Source organism: Chlamydomonas reinhardtii, chromosome 4 (assembly GCF_000002595.2).
Source record: "Chlamydomonas reinhardtii strain CC-503 cw92 mt+ chromosome 4, whole genome shotgun sequence".
Taxonomy (NCBI): domain Eukaryota; kingdom Viridiplantae; phylum Chlorophyta; class Chlorophyceae; order Chlamydomonadales; family Chlamydomonadaceae; genus Chlamydomonas; species Chlamydomonas reinhardtii.
The window spans coordinates 2,031,580-2,047,635 of NC_057007.1; the positions used below are offsets into that span (position 1 = coordinate 2,031,580).

At 64.2% G+C, this 16,056-nt stretch overlaps 1 protein-coding gene across 1 annotated transcript; it reads right to left on the minus strand.

Moving 5' to 3' along the window:
- On the minus strand, positions 1 to 15,936 carry CHLRE_04g219000v5 (uncharacterized protein). Its single transcript, XM_043061850.1, has 37 exons — positions 15,246 to 15,936; positions 15,024 to 15,154; positions 14,751 to 14,872; positions 14,436 to 14,571; positions 14,058 to 14,296; positions 13,839 to 13,869; positions 12,995 to 13,717; positions 12,593 to 12,730; positions 12,201 to 12,479; positions 11,918 to 12,037; positions 11,144 to 11,730; positions 10,782 to 10,926; positions 10,501 to 10,617; positions 9,998 to 10,366; positions 9,663 to 9,806; positions 9,245 to 9,478; positions 8,591 to 9,048; positions 8,380 to 8,470; positions 8,086 to 8,262; positions 7,825 to 7,947; positions 7,491 to 7,697; positions 7,208 to 7,393; positions 6,356 to 7,027; positions 6,095 to 6,241; positions 5,841 to 5,984; positions 5,605 to 5,733; positions 5,103 to 5,483; positions 4,862 to 4,970; positions 4,487 to 4,707; positions 4,139 to 4,353; positions 3,751 to 4,002; positions 3,506 to 3,618; positions 3,224 to 3,416; positions 2,977 to 3,013; positions 2,769 to 2,852; positions 2,464 to 2,640; positions 1 to 2,323 (listed from the first exon to the last, which is right to left on the minus strand). The coding sequence occupies exons 1-37, from the start codon at positions 15,259 to 15,261 to the stop codon at positions 1,508 to 1,510; spliced, it is 8,463 nt and encodes a 2,820-aa protein (XP_042925202.1). The 5' UTR covers positions 15,262 to 15,936; the 3' UTR covers positions 1 to 1,507.
- Between the last annotated feature and the right edge of the window lie 120 nt (positions 15,937 to 16,056).

The window sequence follows — 16,056 nt, forward strand, 5'->3', positions numbered from 1 at the left end:
CATGGATTCATGGGACAATGTCTTGATCAAGGTAGCAGAATTCTTAGTAGTACGCTCTCGAAGCGGTCAAGCACCAGGAGAGGCAGGCCCGCACGCTGGCGCGGCTGGTGCGGCTTTGCAAGGCGATTTAGCTGGCCGTGCAAGTGGGCATACATCGGGATTGCTGCATGGCGCATGGATTACGTGCAACCAGCGGCAAGCGGGTAGACAGACACTAGCGGGCAGGCGGGTAGCACGAGAGCGCACGGCATGAGCGGCTGGCGTTCGTCGGGTAGCTCAGAGAATTGCACCCGGCCATGCCAATCAGCATATTGGCCATGTTCGGCAGCACTGCCCGCCGGCATGGGACAACTGCAGAAACACGCATTATGCAGGAGGTGGATGCGACGCGGGACACTGATTGTGAAGATATGTTTAATGAGAGCATTGCCACTGAACTGGAGGTGATTTTGATTCTGGTGTGATGTGCATGCTCTTAGCACGTAGGCGTGGGCTTCCTCGCGGTGCCACCACGGCCGGTCTGCGGGAGACTGTGCGGAGGCATCGTCTCATGAGGTGGTGATGGGTTGCACCTGTGGGCGCGGCAGGATGAGCGGGCCCATCTGTGGCCTGATATTTAAGTGCTGGAGGCTGCTGCTAAAAGGAAGGTACACCCATGCTGGTGCCACCAGGGGATGGCACCTCTCCTGGGTGCCACACGACTCACGAATGCGACTGGACGCGTGCGAAAGTGCGGCTTTATCCGTGGGTTTGGAATGGGACATAAGATACGGTACAAGCGTGGTGCGGGATGTGTTGATTGGCGGCATTAGCGGCGGGATAGCGGGCAGACGTGTACAGCAGTGAACGTTGCGACTGTGAAGGTCAAGAAGGCATGAGGGCTATGAAATGTTCCGCCACTGGCCTGGCCAAATTATCCAAAGGCTCCACCAGCGCTCCACTGGCCCCAGCCATACGGCGGCAGCAGGAAGCCAACAGGGTAGCAGCTCGACGGCGAGAGCCCGACAGTCCGCGAGTGCGCCTAAGCCGGGTTCACTCACGGGGGTGCACATAGTGTACATAGCTCGCATCCTTCGAGGTACAGCAATGACCCTGCCCCGTGCTTTCTGTCCCACGTACGGAGCCAAGCAATCCGAAACGTGCGCCTGCGCCAGCCTGCCATTCGCGTACCGGGTTACAACAGCCACGCAATCTTGCGCCCGCATCCATTGCACAGCGGACGGTAGCACACAGCTTCCAATTGCTTCTGTATGCCACCGTGCAGCACCACAATAACAACTGTTCCTGCTTCATGCGAGTCCGTAAGAGACATCGCCCGCTACCGCAAGCAAAGTGCAGCTGTGTGTCTCAGAACTCGTAGCTAGGTACAGCGCCTAGCTGCCATAGTGCCTGCTGCAACTGCACAACCGCACAGCACAACCACATGAACGCCTCCTAACTCAGCGCCTAATGCAATGTGGCGCTGCCTTCTCCCCATCAGCATCCAGCACCTCAGCAGCCCACCACCTCAGACCTCCTCGTACCGCTCAATGTAGGGCGCCACGGGGCAACCGTACCGGCCACACACCGCGCACCGCCACACCGGCCGCTGCCGCCGCTTGGCCGCCTCGCGCTCCTGCTCCAGCTGCTTCGCCAGCGCCTCCTGCCACTTCTTGATCATCTGCAGCACCAGCGCCGGCTCCCAGCCCGACAGCAGCGGCGGCAGCTTGTCAGCCAGGGTGGGGTCAGCCGCCAGCGCCGCCGCAATGTCCATGGAGGAGAGGTCGTAGCCCAGTGACTCCAGCGCATCCTGCATGGCCGTTAGGAAGCCCGGCGGCAGGCCGCCAAAGCCGCCACCACTGCTGTTGTCAGGCTGCGCGGCGGCGGCGGGCGCCTCCTCCTCCTCAAGCACCTCCTCAATGACCACCGCAGGACGCGCCGTGGCGGTGGCGGTGCGGAAAGCTGGCGGCGCCATGCGCGGTGGTGGCGGTTGGGCAGTTGCCGTTGAGGTTGCGAAATTTCCAAACGGCCACGGGTCGTCGTCACTGTCCTCGCCGCGCACGAGTCCACCCCCCAGCCCCGCGTTGCTGTTGCTGCCAATGCCGGCGCCGCGGGCACCACCGCTGGCGCGGTGTTGTTGCCGCTGTGTCTCCCCCTTGTCCTGCAGGATGCTGTCCAGCGCGACACGCAGGTCCGCCGCCTGCAGCTCCTCGCCGCCGCCTCCACCGCCCTCCGCCCCCTCAGCGCCGCCGCCGCCGAAGCAGCGGCTGGAGTAGGCGGCGAACACGCGCTTGGCCCATGTGCCCACGTCACGCCCGTTGGCCCAGTTGGGCGCGGCGGCCAGCTGCGGAAGAATTTGGAAGGCAGGGCCCGAGAGTTGATTGGGATTGCGTGCAGCCATACAGGTTCGAGTAAAAGAACTGCTTCCCCGTTCGCGCGACCGCAATCCTAGCCTGTCCTATCTCCAAGCCCCACCCCGCTCACCTCCTGTGCCATGCCTGGCAGCGCCTCCGCCGCCCCTCCACCCAGCTCCAGTCCGTACTCCTTCCGCAGCTGCAGCACCAGCAGCTGCGCCGCGTCGGCCGGCGTGAAGTCGGGGAAGTGCAGGCGCTGGCTGAAGCGGCTCTTGAGGCCAGGGTTCACGGACATCAGCTCCTCAATCTGTTGAGGCGGTCAGGAGGAAAGCACAGGGCAGCGCACATTGGTGCGGTGCAGTGTGTTGCAGTGTGTCGCAGTGTGACCGTTGGTGCCATGCCCTGTGCAATATCTTCGGCCCCGGCCGCCCTCACCTCGTTGTCGTACCCCGCCAGGATGACCACCATCTTGCCCATGTAGGCCGGCTCCGTCAGCAGCTGGACCATCTCGTCAAGGGCCTGAGGGGCGGAGCGGCGTGCGTAGACAGTGTTGGTGTGGTGGGTACGGTGCGATGAAGACAATAAGGTCAAGGTACAAAATGGTGTACAATAACGCGCCAGGATCAATACGCGGCACACGCACCTCTTGCATAAAGGGGCCGCCCTTCTTGGGGTTCAGCCTGCATGAAGTAAGACGGCCGTCACCATTAGAAGCCGGCCGCTGGCTCAGTGCAATCCGGCGTATGAGCACGTGCGAAGCTCATAGCAAGAAGTGCACTACATAGTTTGAGCATGTGCGAGGCCAGTAGCAAGAGCTGCCCATGTAGCGTGAAGTAAGCACACGGCTAAATGCAATGCAGCAGGCCTCATTCCGCCCCCAAGGAACGCACCTGTAGGCCTCGTCGATAAAGAGCACGCCGCCCACCGCCTTGGCGAACACCTCCCGCGTCTTGCCGCTGGCCTGGTTGACATAGCCCGTTACGAAGTCGGAGGCCGAGCAGCTCACCACCTCCGAGGTCGCCAGCAGGCCCAGCGACTCAAACAGCAGCCCCACACGCCGCGCCACCGTGGTCTTGCCCGTGCCTGCGGTTGGTGGGTAGCAGGTCGAGACAAGACTTCGCACTGGACTCCTAAGCTTGCACCCTGATAGCCAAGGTCGGGCGCTTGCTCACCCGGCGCGCCCACGAATCGGAAGTTGAGCTCGAAGCTGGCCAGCGGGTCCCGGCCCATGGCCTGGCAGGCCAGGATGGTGGCCTGCCACTCGCGCAGCTTGGCCAGGACCTCCCTGGTGAGCGGGCGGGCGGGCGGGCGGGCGGGCATTGGAGATAACAGCGCTGCAAAGACACAGTGTGCAAGAGGGGATGCGACCACCCCACATCACCCTCCAGTCAACCGCTCACGAGTGAACACGACTCACCTGCAGCCGATGAGGTCGTCAAAGATGGCTTTGGGGTCGCCGCCCTGCCGCGGCGGCAGGAAGTCATCCGGCACCGGGGCCGCCGCGGCGCGCTGTGCGGGCGTCAGCTTGCGCAGCCGCGCCTCCATCCGCAGCACCGCGCTCGACAGCAGGTTGTTGACGGCGCCAGCGTTGCCGAAATTGGGCTTGCGGCGCTGCGCCTCCAGTGCCTCCACAGCCGCCAGCAGGCAGGCCTCGTCCAGCGCCCAGCCCCTGGCGATACGTACGGGCGTTGCGTAGGCCAGATCAAGTCTCAGCGCACACGCCAGCACAACTTATCCAAAAATAAGAACATGTAGGGCACTCGCAAATTCTGGTCCCTCCCTTCCCCTACCATGCCCCTGCTCACTTCTTCTTGGCGGCCTCCCGTGTGATAGCCAGGAGGTCCTCAGGCCCGTAGTCCTCAAAGCGCCACGCCGCGTCCAGCTGGAAGCGCCGCGCCAGACCCGGGTTGGCCTTGCGCAGCATCTCGCGCATCTGGTCCTCATAGCCCAGGAGCAGCACGCAGCGGTCATCGCCCGGCACGCCCTGCACCCGAGCCACGATCGTGTCCACCACCGCCTCCTGCGGTGGCACATCGGGTAGGAACGACAGGATGCAAGAGCTCCGTAAGCAAAGCATGGTCTGTGGGCACAGGATTAAGCGGCACCGAGCCTAGCTAGTACTACAGCTCAAGGCCCATGCAAACGCCACTTACTTTGTAGGGGTCGCGGCCGGCACTCGAGTAGAGCCCGTACGCCTCGTCAATGACCAGCACGCAGCCCTTGGTCGCCTCCAGGATGGCCTCGGTCTTCTGCTCGCTCTCGCCCAGCACGGTGCCCATGAAGTCTGCCGGCACCCGCACCTCCACATCGCCCCGGCTCAGCAGGCCTAGGTCACGGAGGATGCGGCCGTACATGCCCGCGACCGTGGTCTTGCCTGTTGCGGGGTCAGGGCAGCGCGGTCACAGCGGCAGGCGGTAGTGATTGTGCGTTTGGCAATACATGTTCTCAACTCCACGCCGCCTCTCGTTGCTCAGCGCTTCTTCCATGGCCTGTTTAGTCCTCCCCGAGCCGTGGCATGCCGTTCTCACCTGTGCCCGGGTTGCCCAGGAAGACGCGGTTCAGGTTGACTTCCTTGAGCGGCCGCTCCTGCTCCTCCAGCTCAGCGTTGGTGCGGATCAGGCCCAGCAAGTCGTCCACCTATACATCGGCGATGTGCTTAGCACAATTAGAATGGGCCTTCCGGAGTCTGGAGCTACGGACTGCACAGGTAAGGAAGGAGCTACCAGGAGCTACGGTATGCAGCCTTGACACACCATCTGCCCCACGCACCGCCTGCTTGACCGCGTCCAGGCCGCGCATGGCCTTGAGCTCCCGCAGAGCGCTGCAGCTGCTGACGTCCAGGTGTTTGGGCCCCAGCAGGTCATCGCGCAGCAGCAGCAGCGGGTCGGGACCGCCACCAGCGCCCCGCTCCTTCAGCACGCGCGCCGACTGCCGCCGCTGCGCCTGCTCGTATGCGTTGCGCACGGCGCGCGCGTTGCCGAAGCCGGTCGTGCCGCGCTGGCGGCCCAGGCGGCGCGCGGCGATGCGCAGGTGCTTCACGTCCGCGACCTGGAATCGCTTGGCGGGGTTGGGCACTGACGGGTCGTTGTCGATGAGGTCCTTGAAGATGGTAAACAGCTCCTCATCGCTGTAGTCCGCAAACGTGAACTCCTGGGGTCAGGGAGTTGTGAGCGACAAGAGCAATAAAGTTGATTGGTACATGCGCATGAACGGAGCCGGTGGTAGAGGAGGTATGGGCTTTTAAGTGTGTGATGCCCTCGCTGCCACCCACCTGCACGAAGCGGCTGGGCAGTCCTTCGTTGTATGCCATCAGCTCCTCCATGGGCTTCTTGTAGCCCGCCAGCACCACCACCAGCTTGCCGCGCCGGTTCTCCAGCTCAGGCAGCAGCGCGTCCAGGACCTGACACGGCAGCAGCGGTTAAAACGTGATACAAGGGTGCGGCACGTAGCGGAATTGCCTGCAAAAATGAAAAGCACCGCATAGCAGGTGACCCGCCGCGCACCTACCTGCGCGCCCATGGGGTTGCTCTTGGGCTTGAGCTGGTACGCCTCATCCAGGAATAGCAGCCCGCCGCCCTCCAGCTTCTTCAGCTGCTCCTGCAGCTTGCTGGTGCCGCCCGAGGCCAGCTCCGCGCCGCTGGTCTCAACAAACTGCAGGGGCGGAACAGGCTGTCAAGGTTTTGGCCGGAAACAAGCACAAGTCGGAACATGATTTAACCCCGGACTAGCAACAGTAGTGCAGCACGTCGCCACGCCCGCACCTCTGCGCCGCTGATCACGCCCAGCTCTTTGAGCAGCTCGGCGTACATGCGCGCGACGGTGGTCTTGCCGGTGCCGGGGTTGCCCAGGAAGCGCACGTTGTACTGTTTGGAGCTCAGCGGGTGGCCGCGCTCCTTGTCAAGCTCAACCTGTGGGGCGTGTGGGCGCCGGGTGCATGTGTGGGCGCATGGTGGGCGGGAGCGGCGGCACCATGGAAGCGCTAACGATTAGGTCGCATGGGGCCGTTGCCTGCAGTCACTCACCGCCGCCGCCAGGTCAAACATGGCCTTCTTGACCTTGCCCAGTCCCGTCAGCTTCAGCAGCTTGGCCAACGCCGGGCTGCGCTTGGCGCGCTGGGCCCAGGCCTCAGGCACAGCGCTGCTGCTGGCGCCGCCGCTAGCCGCTACAGCTGCGGCAGCGCCAGTCATCAAGGGTCCATTCAGCAAAGGCGCGGCGTTGCGCAGCAGGCCCAACGCCTCATCGTGCAGCACACGCGGCATCTGCTGCGCGTCCGGGTGCAGCAGGAAGGCGAGCGCGTGGCCTGCAATCCGCGCGTCCGCGGAGCGAAGGCTGGCGGCTGCGCTGATGCTGCTTCCCGCGGCGCTGCGCTGCTGAGCGGCTGCCAGGGCCGCGGAAAGATGGTCTGCGACATGCGGCGGCTTCCCACCAGCGCCCACCTTGGGCTTGCCAGGCGCAGCTGCAGGCGGTGGGAGCCCCAGCTTGGCCCGGCACGCGGACGCGAACGCGGCGGCCGCGTCCTTCTCCGCTGCGTTCGCCTTCTTCTCCAGCGCTGTAAAGTACTTCATCGCATCCAGAGTCTTGCCCTCCTGCAGCAGCGCAAGGCCCCGCCGCAGCTCAGCTGGCAGCCCGGATGGAGCCGAGCCGCCCGCGGCGCTGCCGTCGCTGACCCCGGCGCCGTCGCTTGCCGTCGATGCCTGCGCCAGGGTGAGGGTTGCAGGTCAGGACAGGGCAGGGGGGAGAGAGTTGACAAGGCGCACTAATCAACCTGACAGGAGGCACGGCGGCTGGACACACCCACCAGCACTCATGCCGCCATGAATTTATGCCGGCAGCAGTATCAAAGCCCCGACCCATATGCGCGACCCCGCACCCACCGCCGCGTACGCAACCAGCTGGGCCCCCAGGCCCGGGCTGGAGAACAGCGAGTCGAAGGTGTCGGCCAGGTTCCCCGCTGTCACGCCTCCGCCAGCCGCGCCCGCAATACGCTGCTTCAGGCCGGCCAGGGCGTCAGCGCTGCCGGCCTCAGCCGTCGCCGCGATGTCCTCCTTCCACGCGGCCATCTGCGTGTGCGCATGGGCGTGCATTGGCAGAGCAGGTCAGCTTGCTACAGCTTTCGATTAGTGCAGGTGCTGTGGTGTCGGGCAGGGTAGCACGCACCGTCCGGAGTTTTCCAGCCTGGCCACCGGCCTTGTTCTCCACCCGTGCCGCGCTCGCCTCCGCCTCTGCCTGAGCGCGGCGACCGGCGTTGGCAATGCGCTGCAGCTCGGCATTGGTCGCGACCTCATCCTCCCGCAGCTTCCGAGCTGCCGCCTCCAACGCCCGGCGTGAGGCCTCCGCTTTTGCGGCGAGCGACGCCTGCTGCTCCTGCACACGTACGCGCACATGCACAGACCCGCAATGGGTAAAGCAGGCATGTGCGCGCACATATCAACGGTTGCCCGCAGCTTTATCCCCCAAATTATACCGGTTTTGCACGTTAAGCTACACGCACCTGCTCCCACAGCAGCTGCTCCTTGCGCGCCTGCGCCTCCGCCTCGGTGCGCGCGAGCTGCTCCTTGGCGGCGCTGCGCTGATCCCGCTCCCACTTCTGCATCTCGATGGCGCCCAACTCCTTCTGCGGGCGGCGGCAATCAAGCAGCCACACTCCCCACGTCATGTGCTACTCCAGGCAACCGGATCACGCACCCACATACAGACAGCAGTCTATGCCGCCGCCTTGTTCCGGTGTTCTGCACGCCCCACTGCCGCCCACCTGCAGCTCGAGCTCCTTGGCTAGCTGCTCCCGCTGCAGCCTCAGCTTGACCTCTTCCTGCTGCATGGCCCGCTGCTCCTCCAGCGACGCCTGCTTCGCCGCCAGGTGCGCCACCTCCGCCTTCAGCCGCGCCGCGCGCAGCTCCGCGTCCCGCCGCACGTCGTCGGCCTTGCGCTCCTACAGCAGCGCAATCACGTGGCAACGCATGTCAGAAGGAGGAATGTATACCGTATGTTACCGGTACTGCGCGTTAAGCTGTTGAGGCAGATCCCACTGATGAATACTCCCACGCACCAGCTCGGCCAGCCGGCGACGCTCTTCTTGCTCGATCTGGAAGACCTCCAGGCAGGTGCGGCACATCACCTCCTCTTTGGCCTGCCCGCACCTGTTCGGGATGGGGGCGGACCCCGTTCATACATAACGGCCAGTACACATGCTGGGCTGCCTCCTGGGCCTAACGCTCGCTCGCTCACAGGTAGCTAGCCCTGACCCCAGCCGCCCGCACCTGCGCGTGACCATGTGGCCTTTGTCGCAGCGCTCCAACAGCTCCTCCCCGCACTTGATGGTGGTGTGCTCCGGGTCGAAGGCGTGGCAGCGCAGGCGGCAGGGGTGGCCGCAGGGCAGCAGCTGCCCGCACGGCCGCACGCAGCCGCCGTCGGGGCTGAGCCGTGCAAAGTCCGGCGGGTTGATGAGCAGCGAGGTCGTGCCGTGGCGCGCGCAGCAGGCCGGGAGACCGGGCTGGATTGCGTCCTTCGCCTTGAGCGTCCCCAGCACGCCACCCCAGTGGCGGCGGCCCTCGGGGCTCTTGGCGTTGCTCAGCGTCTTGCAGTTGCCGAACAGGATCATGCCGTGCCGCGCGCGCGACAGCAGCACGTTGATGCGCTCCGGCTCACGCAGGAAGCCGATGCTGCCGCCCGCGTTGCTGCGCACCAGCGAAATGATGACTAGGTTCGCCTCCTCGCCCTGACAGGCACACCGACAGGCAGGGCATGCGGGGCACGGAAGTTACTCATTTGTGTTCAGCTGAACGCGGGAACCGCTGAGAGGCGAAGAGGAATGGATTAACATCGCTAGCACTGGAAAAGCGCACGCCCAGCCTAGGTAGACCTGTAGCGCATGTTGCCTTCTACGTGCCACATCGCGCGGTCAGAATCGTTACCTGGTAGTTGTCGATGGTGGCGATGCGCACACCACTGCTGGCGGCGGCCACGGCGTCACCGTCAGCAACGCCTCCGGCCTTGCCCTTGCCCTTGCCACCGCCGCCCTTGCTCCCGCTCCCGCCCGCGCCCGCGCCCGCGCCGCCTGCCGGTCCGCTGACGGCCGTGACATCGGCCATGGCGCCGGGCAGGGCGGTGTTGCGCAGGTCCTGCAGGTCCATCTCGTCCAGCACCACCTGCATGTGCGCGCGCCCGTACGGCGCGGGAACGAGTGAGCCAGGGAGCGGCAGGCAACATGCAGCGAGTGATAAGCTGGGCGAAACGCGCTCAGAACCATACCGTACATGGCAACGCTTTGGTAATGTGTACACAGCGAACCTGTACATATGCACTTGCTCGCTGCACCCGAATCCTGCATACCTGCGTGCCCTTGGCCAGCTCTGCCCGCAGCTCCATGAGTTGGCCCAGGTAGGGCGTGAGAACCACCATGTCCTCGGGCGCGTAGCCCTGCCGCAGGAAGTAGCGCACCGCCTCGCGCACCATCGCCACCTCGTGCCGGTTGCTCTGTGCGTGCGGGGCAAGCACGCAGCATGACAGGCACCGAGGGGAGGGGCAATAAAACACGGGGGCACGACGTGTTTACATGACAAGCCTGATACGGAAGAGAACACGACAGCAGGTGGTGCAAGACATCCGCACAGCATGCACAGCCGCGTAGCCCTCTGCTTTAAACACACAGACCTACGCACCCGTACCTTCACGACATGCTCAGTGCCGGCTCGCCATCTCTGGCCGCCGCCCTTCTTTGCAGCCTCACCATCAGCCGCCGCCTCGCCGTCCTCCGGCACCTCGTGCTCCACAAACACCACCCGCTGCCCCGGCGGCAGGCCGCGCACGGGCGGGTGTTGTTTGGTTCGCTCCGCGTCCTCGAGCGCGGGGTAGGTGGGCCGCACCAGCGCTGAGATGTCGGGGTGCATGCGGTGCTGCACGCCCAGCGTGGTGTGTGGGAAGCCAGCCAGGGCCAGGCGCTCGAACAGCGACACGTTCATGTCGTACCCGGCGCCGAACTGCTTGGTCAGCTCCCACGTGTCCACCTTGGGCCGCAGCTGCTTGTGGTCGCCAATCTATATGTGTTACACACGCACAGCAGGGCCGGGCACAGCCACTGAGACTCACTGCAATCACCAGCGCAGCCACAGAAGCCGAGGCATGACATGCGAGCAGCTGACGTGACCTGCCAAACCCGCGCCACGCTCACCATGATGAGGTGCTTGGTGCGCGGGCTGAGGCTGGTGAGCGTGTGCGCCTCCAGCAGCTCGCCCGCTTCCTCCACCAGCACCACACCCGGGTCCACGGACGGGTCGCGCAGCAGATCCTGCGGGGCGGAACAGGCCCAGGTGGGCGAACGCAAGCGTTCAAAGGCACGCTGTTCACGTTGGGGTACGTGACCCGCAATGCAAAGGATTGCTGTCCGGCTGTAACTGCAAGGCTGTGGTAGGTTCTCAGCCACGCGCGCCCATGATGTCACATCAATCGCACCTTGTACTTGGCGGCGCCGGTGGTGGTGCAGCCAATGACGCGGGCGGAGCTGAGCACCGCCAGCGCGCTCGTATCATGCAGGCTCTCCAGCTCGGCCTTCACCTCGGCCGCACGCGTGAGCGCAGCCGCCAGCTCCTCGGCCCACCTGCAGCATATACGTTCACCCAAAGGTGATCCGGTGATCCGCCGCCAGTGTTGCATAACAAGTAAGGGCGCGCAAAGCAAACACCCACGAGCAAGCTTGCTTCATACCGCCGTACGCGCAACAACCGAGTGAGTACGGCTGCATGGCAAGTGGCAAGACTGCAGTGACAGTGGTTTGAATGTACAAGCAATGCAGGTGTGCCCGGCGGCCCGCCCACCGTGTGCGCAGCTCCTGCAGCATGGCTGCCGCGACCTCGTGGCGGCGTTGCAGCGGCAGCGCCCACAGCCCCAGCTGTCCGTGGCCGACGGCCCCGTTCCTGCCCCCAGGCCCGGCCTTCAGCAGTTGCGTCACCGTTGCCGTGACCTCGCCATTGTGGACCTTGGACACCACAATCTTCTGCGCCTTGTCGTAGCTGATGCCCTTGTTGGCGCCCTTCTTCTTCGCCTCCTTCCAGTAGTCACCGCCGCCGCTGCTGCGCGCCGCGCCGCCCTCGCCGCCCTGCTGCTGCTCCTCCTTGCGCATGCTGTCCTCATAGCTGGCAGCGCCCGTGAGCCAGCCGGACCAGCCGGTCCAACCCTCCATGTGCATCTCATCATGCACATCCGGCAGCTCCTCATCCGCGTACTTGCGCATCTCCGAGTACAGGTCCAGGGCCGGGGGCGGCGCGTCCTCCTCCTCGTCCTCCTCGCTGCTGTCCTGCTGCCTGCTGCGGCCGTTGCGCGGCGGCGGCTTCTTGCGTGGCGGCTCGCGCTTCGGCGGCAGCGTGCCCGCGGACTGGAACAGCAGCCGCTCCAGACGCTGGATCTGCGGGCGGCGACACCAGGTTGAAGCGGGTGGCGGGTCTATGACGTGCGTGCATGCCGTTATTGTGAAGGACTCAAGGACGCAAGGTCCATGCAAGTGTCACTCTCATGTCATGTCGGAGGCTACGGACACTGAAGCCAGCACTGCTGTAAGAGCCGCCGCGGGCACGGCACGCAGTGGCACCCACCTCGCTCTGGTGCTCGCGCAGCAGGTCCATCAGTGCACCAAACCGGCGCGGCGCGGCGCCTTGCAGCTTCACGCGCGGAGTGCTGCGCATGCGCTCAAACAGGTTGTAGTTCGCCAGCGTCTGCATGTACGTACGCACAACAGGACAGGCTCAGGACATACAGCCCCGGAAACACGTGTACGGTACACGCAACAGGGTACAATTACTCATCACAACCGCCAGAGCGAAGAGCGGAAACATCCATACATTGACACGTAGCGTCTATCCCCAGCAGCATGCCCACCTCGTTCTTTGAGCGGCCGCCCACGCGCACGATGCTGGTGATGCCCTTGGCGATGAGCGACTCCAGGAACGAGTCCAGAGCGTGGTTGGTGTAGCACACCACTAGGATGCGCTCAGTGCTGTGGCGCAGGATGGCGTCGCACAGCAGCGCGCCCACGAAGGTCTTGCCGGTGCCGGGCGGGCCTTGGATGAGGGCGACACGCTGAGTGAGGCCGCGCTTGAGAGCGTCGCGCTGCGTCGAATGCAGCCGGATGCCCTTCTCCTCGAGGCGCGACAGCTCCTGCGGGAGCGGGTGCAGTCGAATCAAGCATTCAATGCAAATATCGGCGGAGTCAACTGCATTACCGGTTGCCGTAAGCAAGCGCGTAACCTTATGCTAGCTAGAAGACTTACCTGCAGAAAGGCGCTAGCGGGTAGGTACTCGGTGCGCTGCGGCGGCTGGCCGTGCACCAGCTCCTCCGCCAGCGGCACACCCGGCATGGTTTGCAGGCATGACAGCACCGGCCGCACGGAGAAGAAGCTGGTGGAGACCTGCGGAGGCGCATGCGGCAAGGAAAGGAGGGTGCGACTGCGCTGTGTTGCACGAGCACCCGTCACACACGTGTTGACGCTATGCCGGATCGATCAAGCACAAGTGCCGCAGCCATCCAACCGCATGCGCACTCGAGCGACATAACCCAGATCGCTATGTCAAGGCAGTCCCTGAGCAAGCCGTGCAACATTGGAGCCTGACCCAGATGGCAAAACAACGAGTTCGACCCAGATCGCAAAACCAGCAGACCGGGCCGCACCTACCTGCACCAGCACCAGCTGCCTCAGCTGTACGGCGTCCCCGCACCCAATCTCCGCCACCAGCCTCTCCACACCCGCAAAGCTTCCGACGCTTCGCTCGAACACGACCCCAAACACCGGCTGCTTCCACTCCCGCGCCATGATTTTTGGGTCACGCCGCTGGATGGTGCCGAAGACCAGCGGCTCCGGCGCCGCTGACGCCGTTGAAGCAACAGGCGTGCGCGCGATGCACACCAGCGCGTCGTTGGGCAGCGTGCCCTTGCCGTGCTCTGTCCAGTAGGACTCCCGCTCCGAAACCTTGTGCAGGGTCACGGCACGGTGGCCGGCAGGCAGCGCCACCGCCACCAGCACGCACGGCCGCGGGCTGTCCTGCGCGCCCTCAACGCGCAGCAGCGGGAACACGTTGCGCTGCAGGTGCGGCGGCAGCTGCCTCGGCTGCGGCGGCGGCGGTGGCGCGCCTGCCGCCGATGCGGCCGCCCCCGCGGTCCCACTCGCTGCCGCGGCGCTCTGTGTCGCCGCCGACTGCTGTGTGAGGCTGCGGCGGAAGCCCAGGTCGTGGAGGCTCTGGCGCAGCGGCCGCATGAAGTCCTCACGCTGCAGCCTGAACAGGCGGTCCAGCAGAGCCGCCTCGCCGTTGTCCAGCCCAGGGGGCGGCGCGGCTCCTGATGATGAGGGCTCCGTGGCAGAAGCGGACCGTGGCAGGTAGGGCGCACGGGAGCAGAGAGCCTGCGCACAAGGGTCCAGGGATGGGACTGGTTCCAAAGATAGAGGAAGGTGCGGGTACTGCCTGTACAGCATATGGGGTTCAAGTCGCTCCCCAGTGCGTGGCATTATTCCACGCGCGCACCTCATCCGATGTGGGTGAGATCCGAATGGACCTGCAAGCGGCACACGTACGGAACACTGGTCACATGAGGCTTGGGACAGCTGCACGCGGTGCATGTGATACCGTACCGTACTCCGGTTAGTTCAGACGCACGCGCACGTGCGCAACCCAGGGACGGACCGCCGCGTTCGGACACACGCGCACGTGCGCAACCCAGGGGCAACGGGGACATGGGCGCACCTGTAATCGACCTTGTCGTTGTCGTGTCGGCCGCCCGGGCCCTGCAGCAGGTCCTCCAGCGTGTCAGACGCGGCGGTGACGGCGGAGGTGACGGCGGCTTTTGTTGCGGTAGCGGCAGCGGCGCTAGCACCCGCCAGCACGACAAGCAGCTTTTGGGCAACTTTGGCGGAATTGCCGGGCTGAGCCGCCAGCGCCGTCGCCAGCTGCCGCACCTCAGCGCTCGTGCGCACCTCCTCCGCCTGTGCGCAAAGAGGCATACATGCATTAAGACGCCATTGATGCTGTGGTCAATGCCGTAACATGCCATTGAGAGCACACGGCAAGCGTGGTGTGCCACCCCGCCCTGGGTGCAGTCCTTTCACCCGCCCCCGAGCGCACCTGGGATGCCAGCGTGAGCAGGAACCAGCCAATGGGCGACGCATCCGCCACCTGCCCACTCTCCACCGCTGCCCGCAGGCAGCCCAGCAGGCCGGGTATGCGGTAGACCACCTCCAGCACCTGACGCAGCGGGCCCCTGGACAGCACGGGGCAAGGTAGGTTCAGGCGGACAATGTGTCATCACCAGACCATCGGGGCGCGGGCTGCATAAGGCGTACATGAGATGCGGGGCAGAGACCCGCATACGGTACATGAAGACTTGCCCCACGGCCCAGGCCCCCAGCCCGGCCTACAGCCCCCTCTCCGTCAGCTCACTTGCAGGTCCCGCCGCTAAGCGCGTCTCCGCTGAGGTGCCGCAGAAAGGGCACGACCTTTGAAGCCACGTAGGCCGGGCTGCCGTCATGACTCAGGGAGGCCTTCAGCCGATCACGTGCCAACTGCGAGAGGTAGGGAGACGCCTGTGACGCCCGCGTTGCCTCAAATGGGGGTTGCTGTCTCTTTCTGATCTGAAGGCCAAGGGCCGCAGGCGAAGTGCATTGGCCTCTGTCCCACCGGCCCTATAATTTGCGGAGTGGGGCCCGCACGCACCTGGAGGTTTGCCAGGGCAAACAGCATCTCCAAGGCGTCCATCGAAACGGCTGCATCGAGGAACCGAGGCGCATCCCTCGCATTCCACTGCGCTGCCGCGTCCTTGGTGACTTTATCGAAGAAGCGCCGTGCTGAGGGCAGGAGAAGCGAACAAGATAGACAAGCGAATGTCTATCTTGCAACACACCGTGCAGCAGCAGCCGAAGCATGCAGGCCCCGCACCTGCAGCGGTATCCATTGCTGCGATACGTAGCTCCAGGCCACCGACGGTGGCCTGCTACGCGCGGACGCGACCTGTGCTTTTGCCGATGGTGGGTTTCCGGGGAAGGGTGCGTGTCCGTGAGAAGCGACACGTGCGGCTGCGTGAGGTAAGGTCTTGATTAAGAGAAATAGTTTAAGCGGTTGCATTACTGCAAGAAGGGCACGTTTACCTCCATTGCCATCAATCTCGGACCCGTGAGAAGACCGCTCGCAGGCCCGCGCCCGTGACAAGTCCGGGCGAGAAGCTGAGGTTGCATTGCAAGCTCCAAAATTTGCAGCATATCTACAGTATGCTGCACATCATGTTTGATATCAACGAGGCGTGACAAGCCTCGACTCAACTGCTGGGGGGCAATTTTTTGACCAAGACTTTGGTCGCCAACTTGCAGCGACAGCTGCGTCATTAGTTGGTTCTAATTTTGCCACAATTTGCGTGTGTTGGTGTGTTGGAAGAGAGCCCGGCGCCTATTCGCCGCGCATTACGCTTTCTCTTACCTGTGCTAATACAAGTAAACAACAAGCTACAATTGTGAAATTGCACGGAGATAATTGCGGACGGAGATAAAGTCCCAGTAATGGTCGCGTGATGCAAAGGACCGAAATCTGCTCCAAATATTATTCTCTGCACAATTCATGGCATGAGGGCAAATAGATCGCAGATCTGAGCGAGAGTTGCACAATGGGCGCGAACTTCAGCGTGCCGGTACTGTTGCGTATATGCACATGACCATACATTTGTGCCTGCGTAGCGGACGCTGGGTCTTCAACGGGG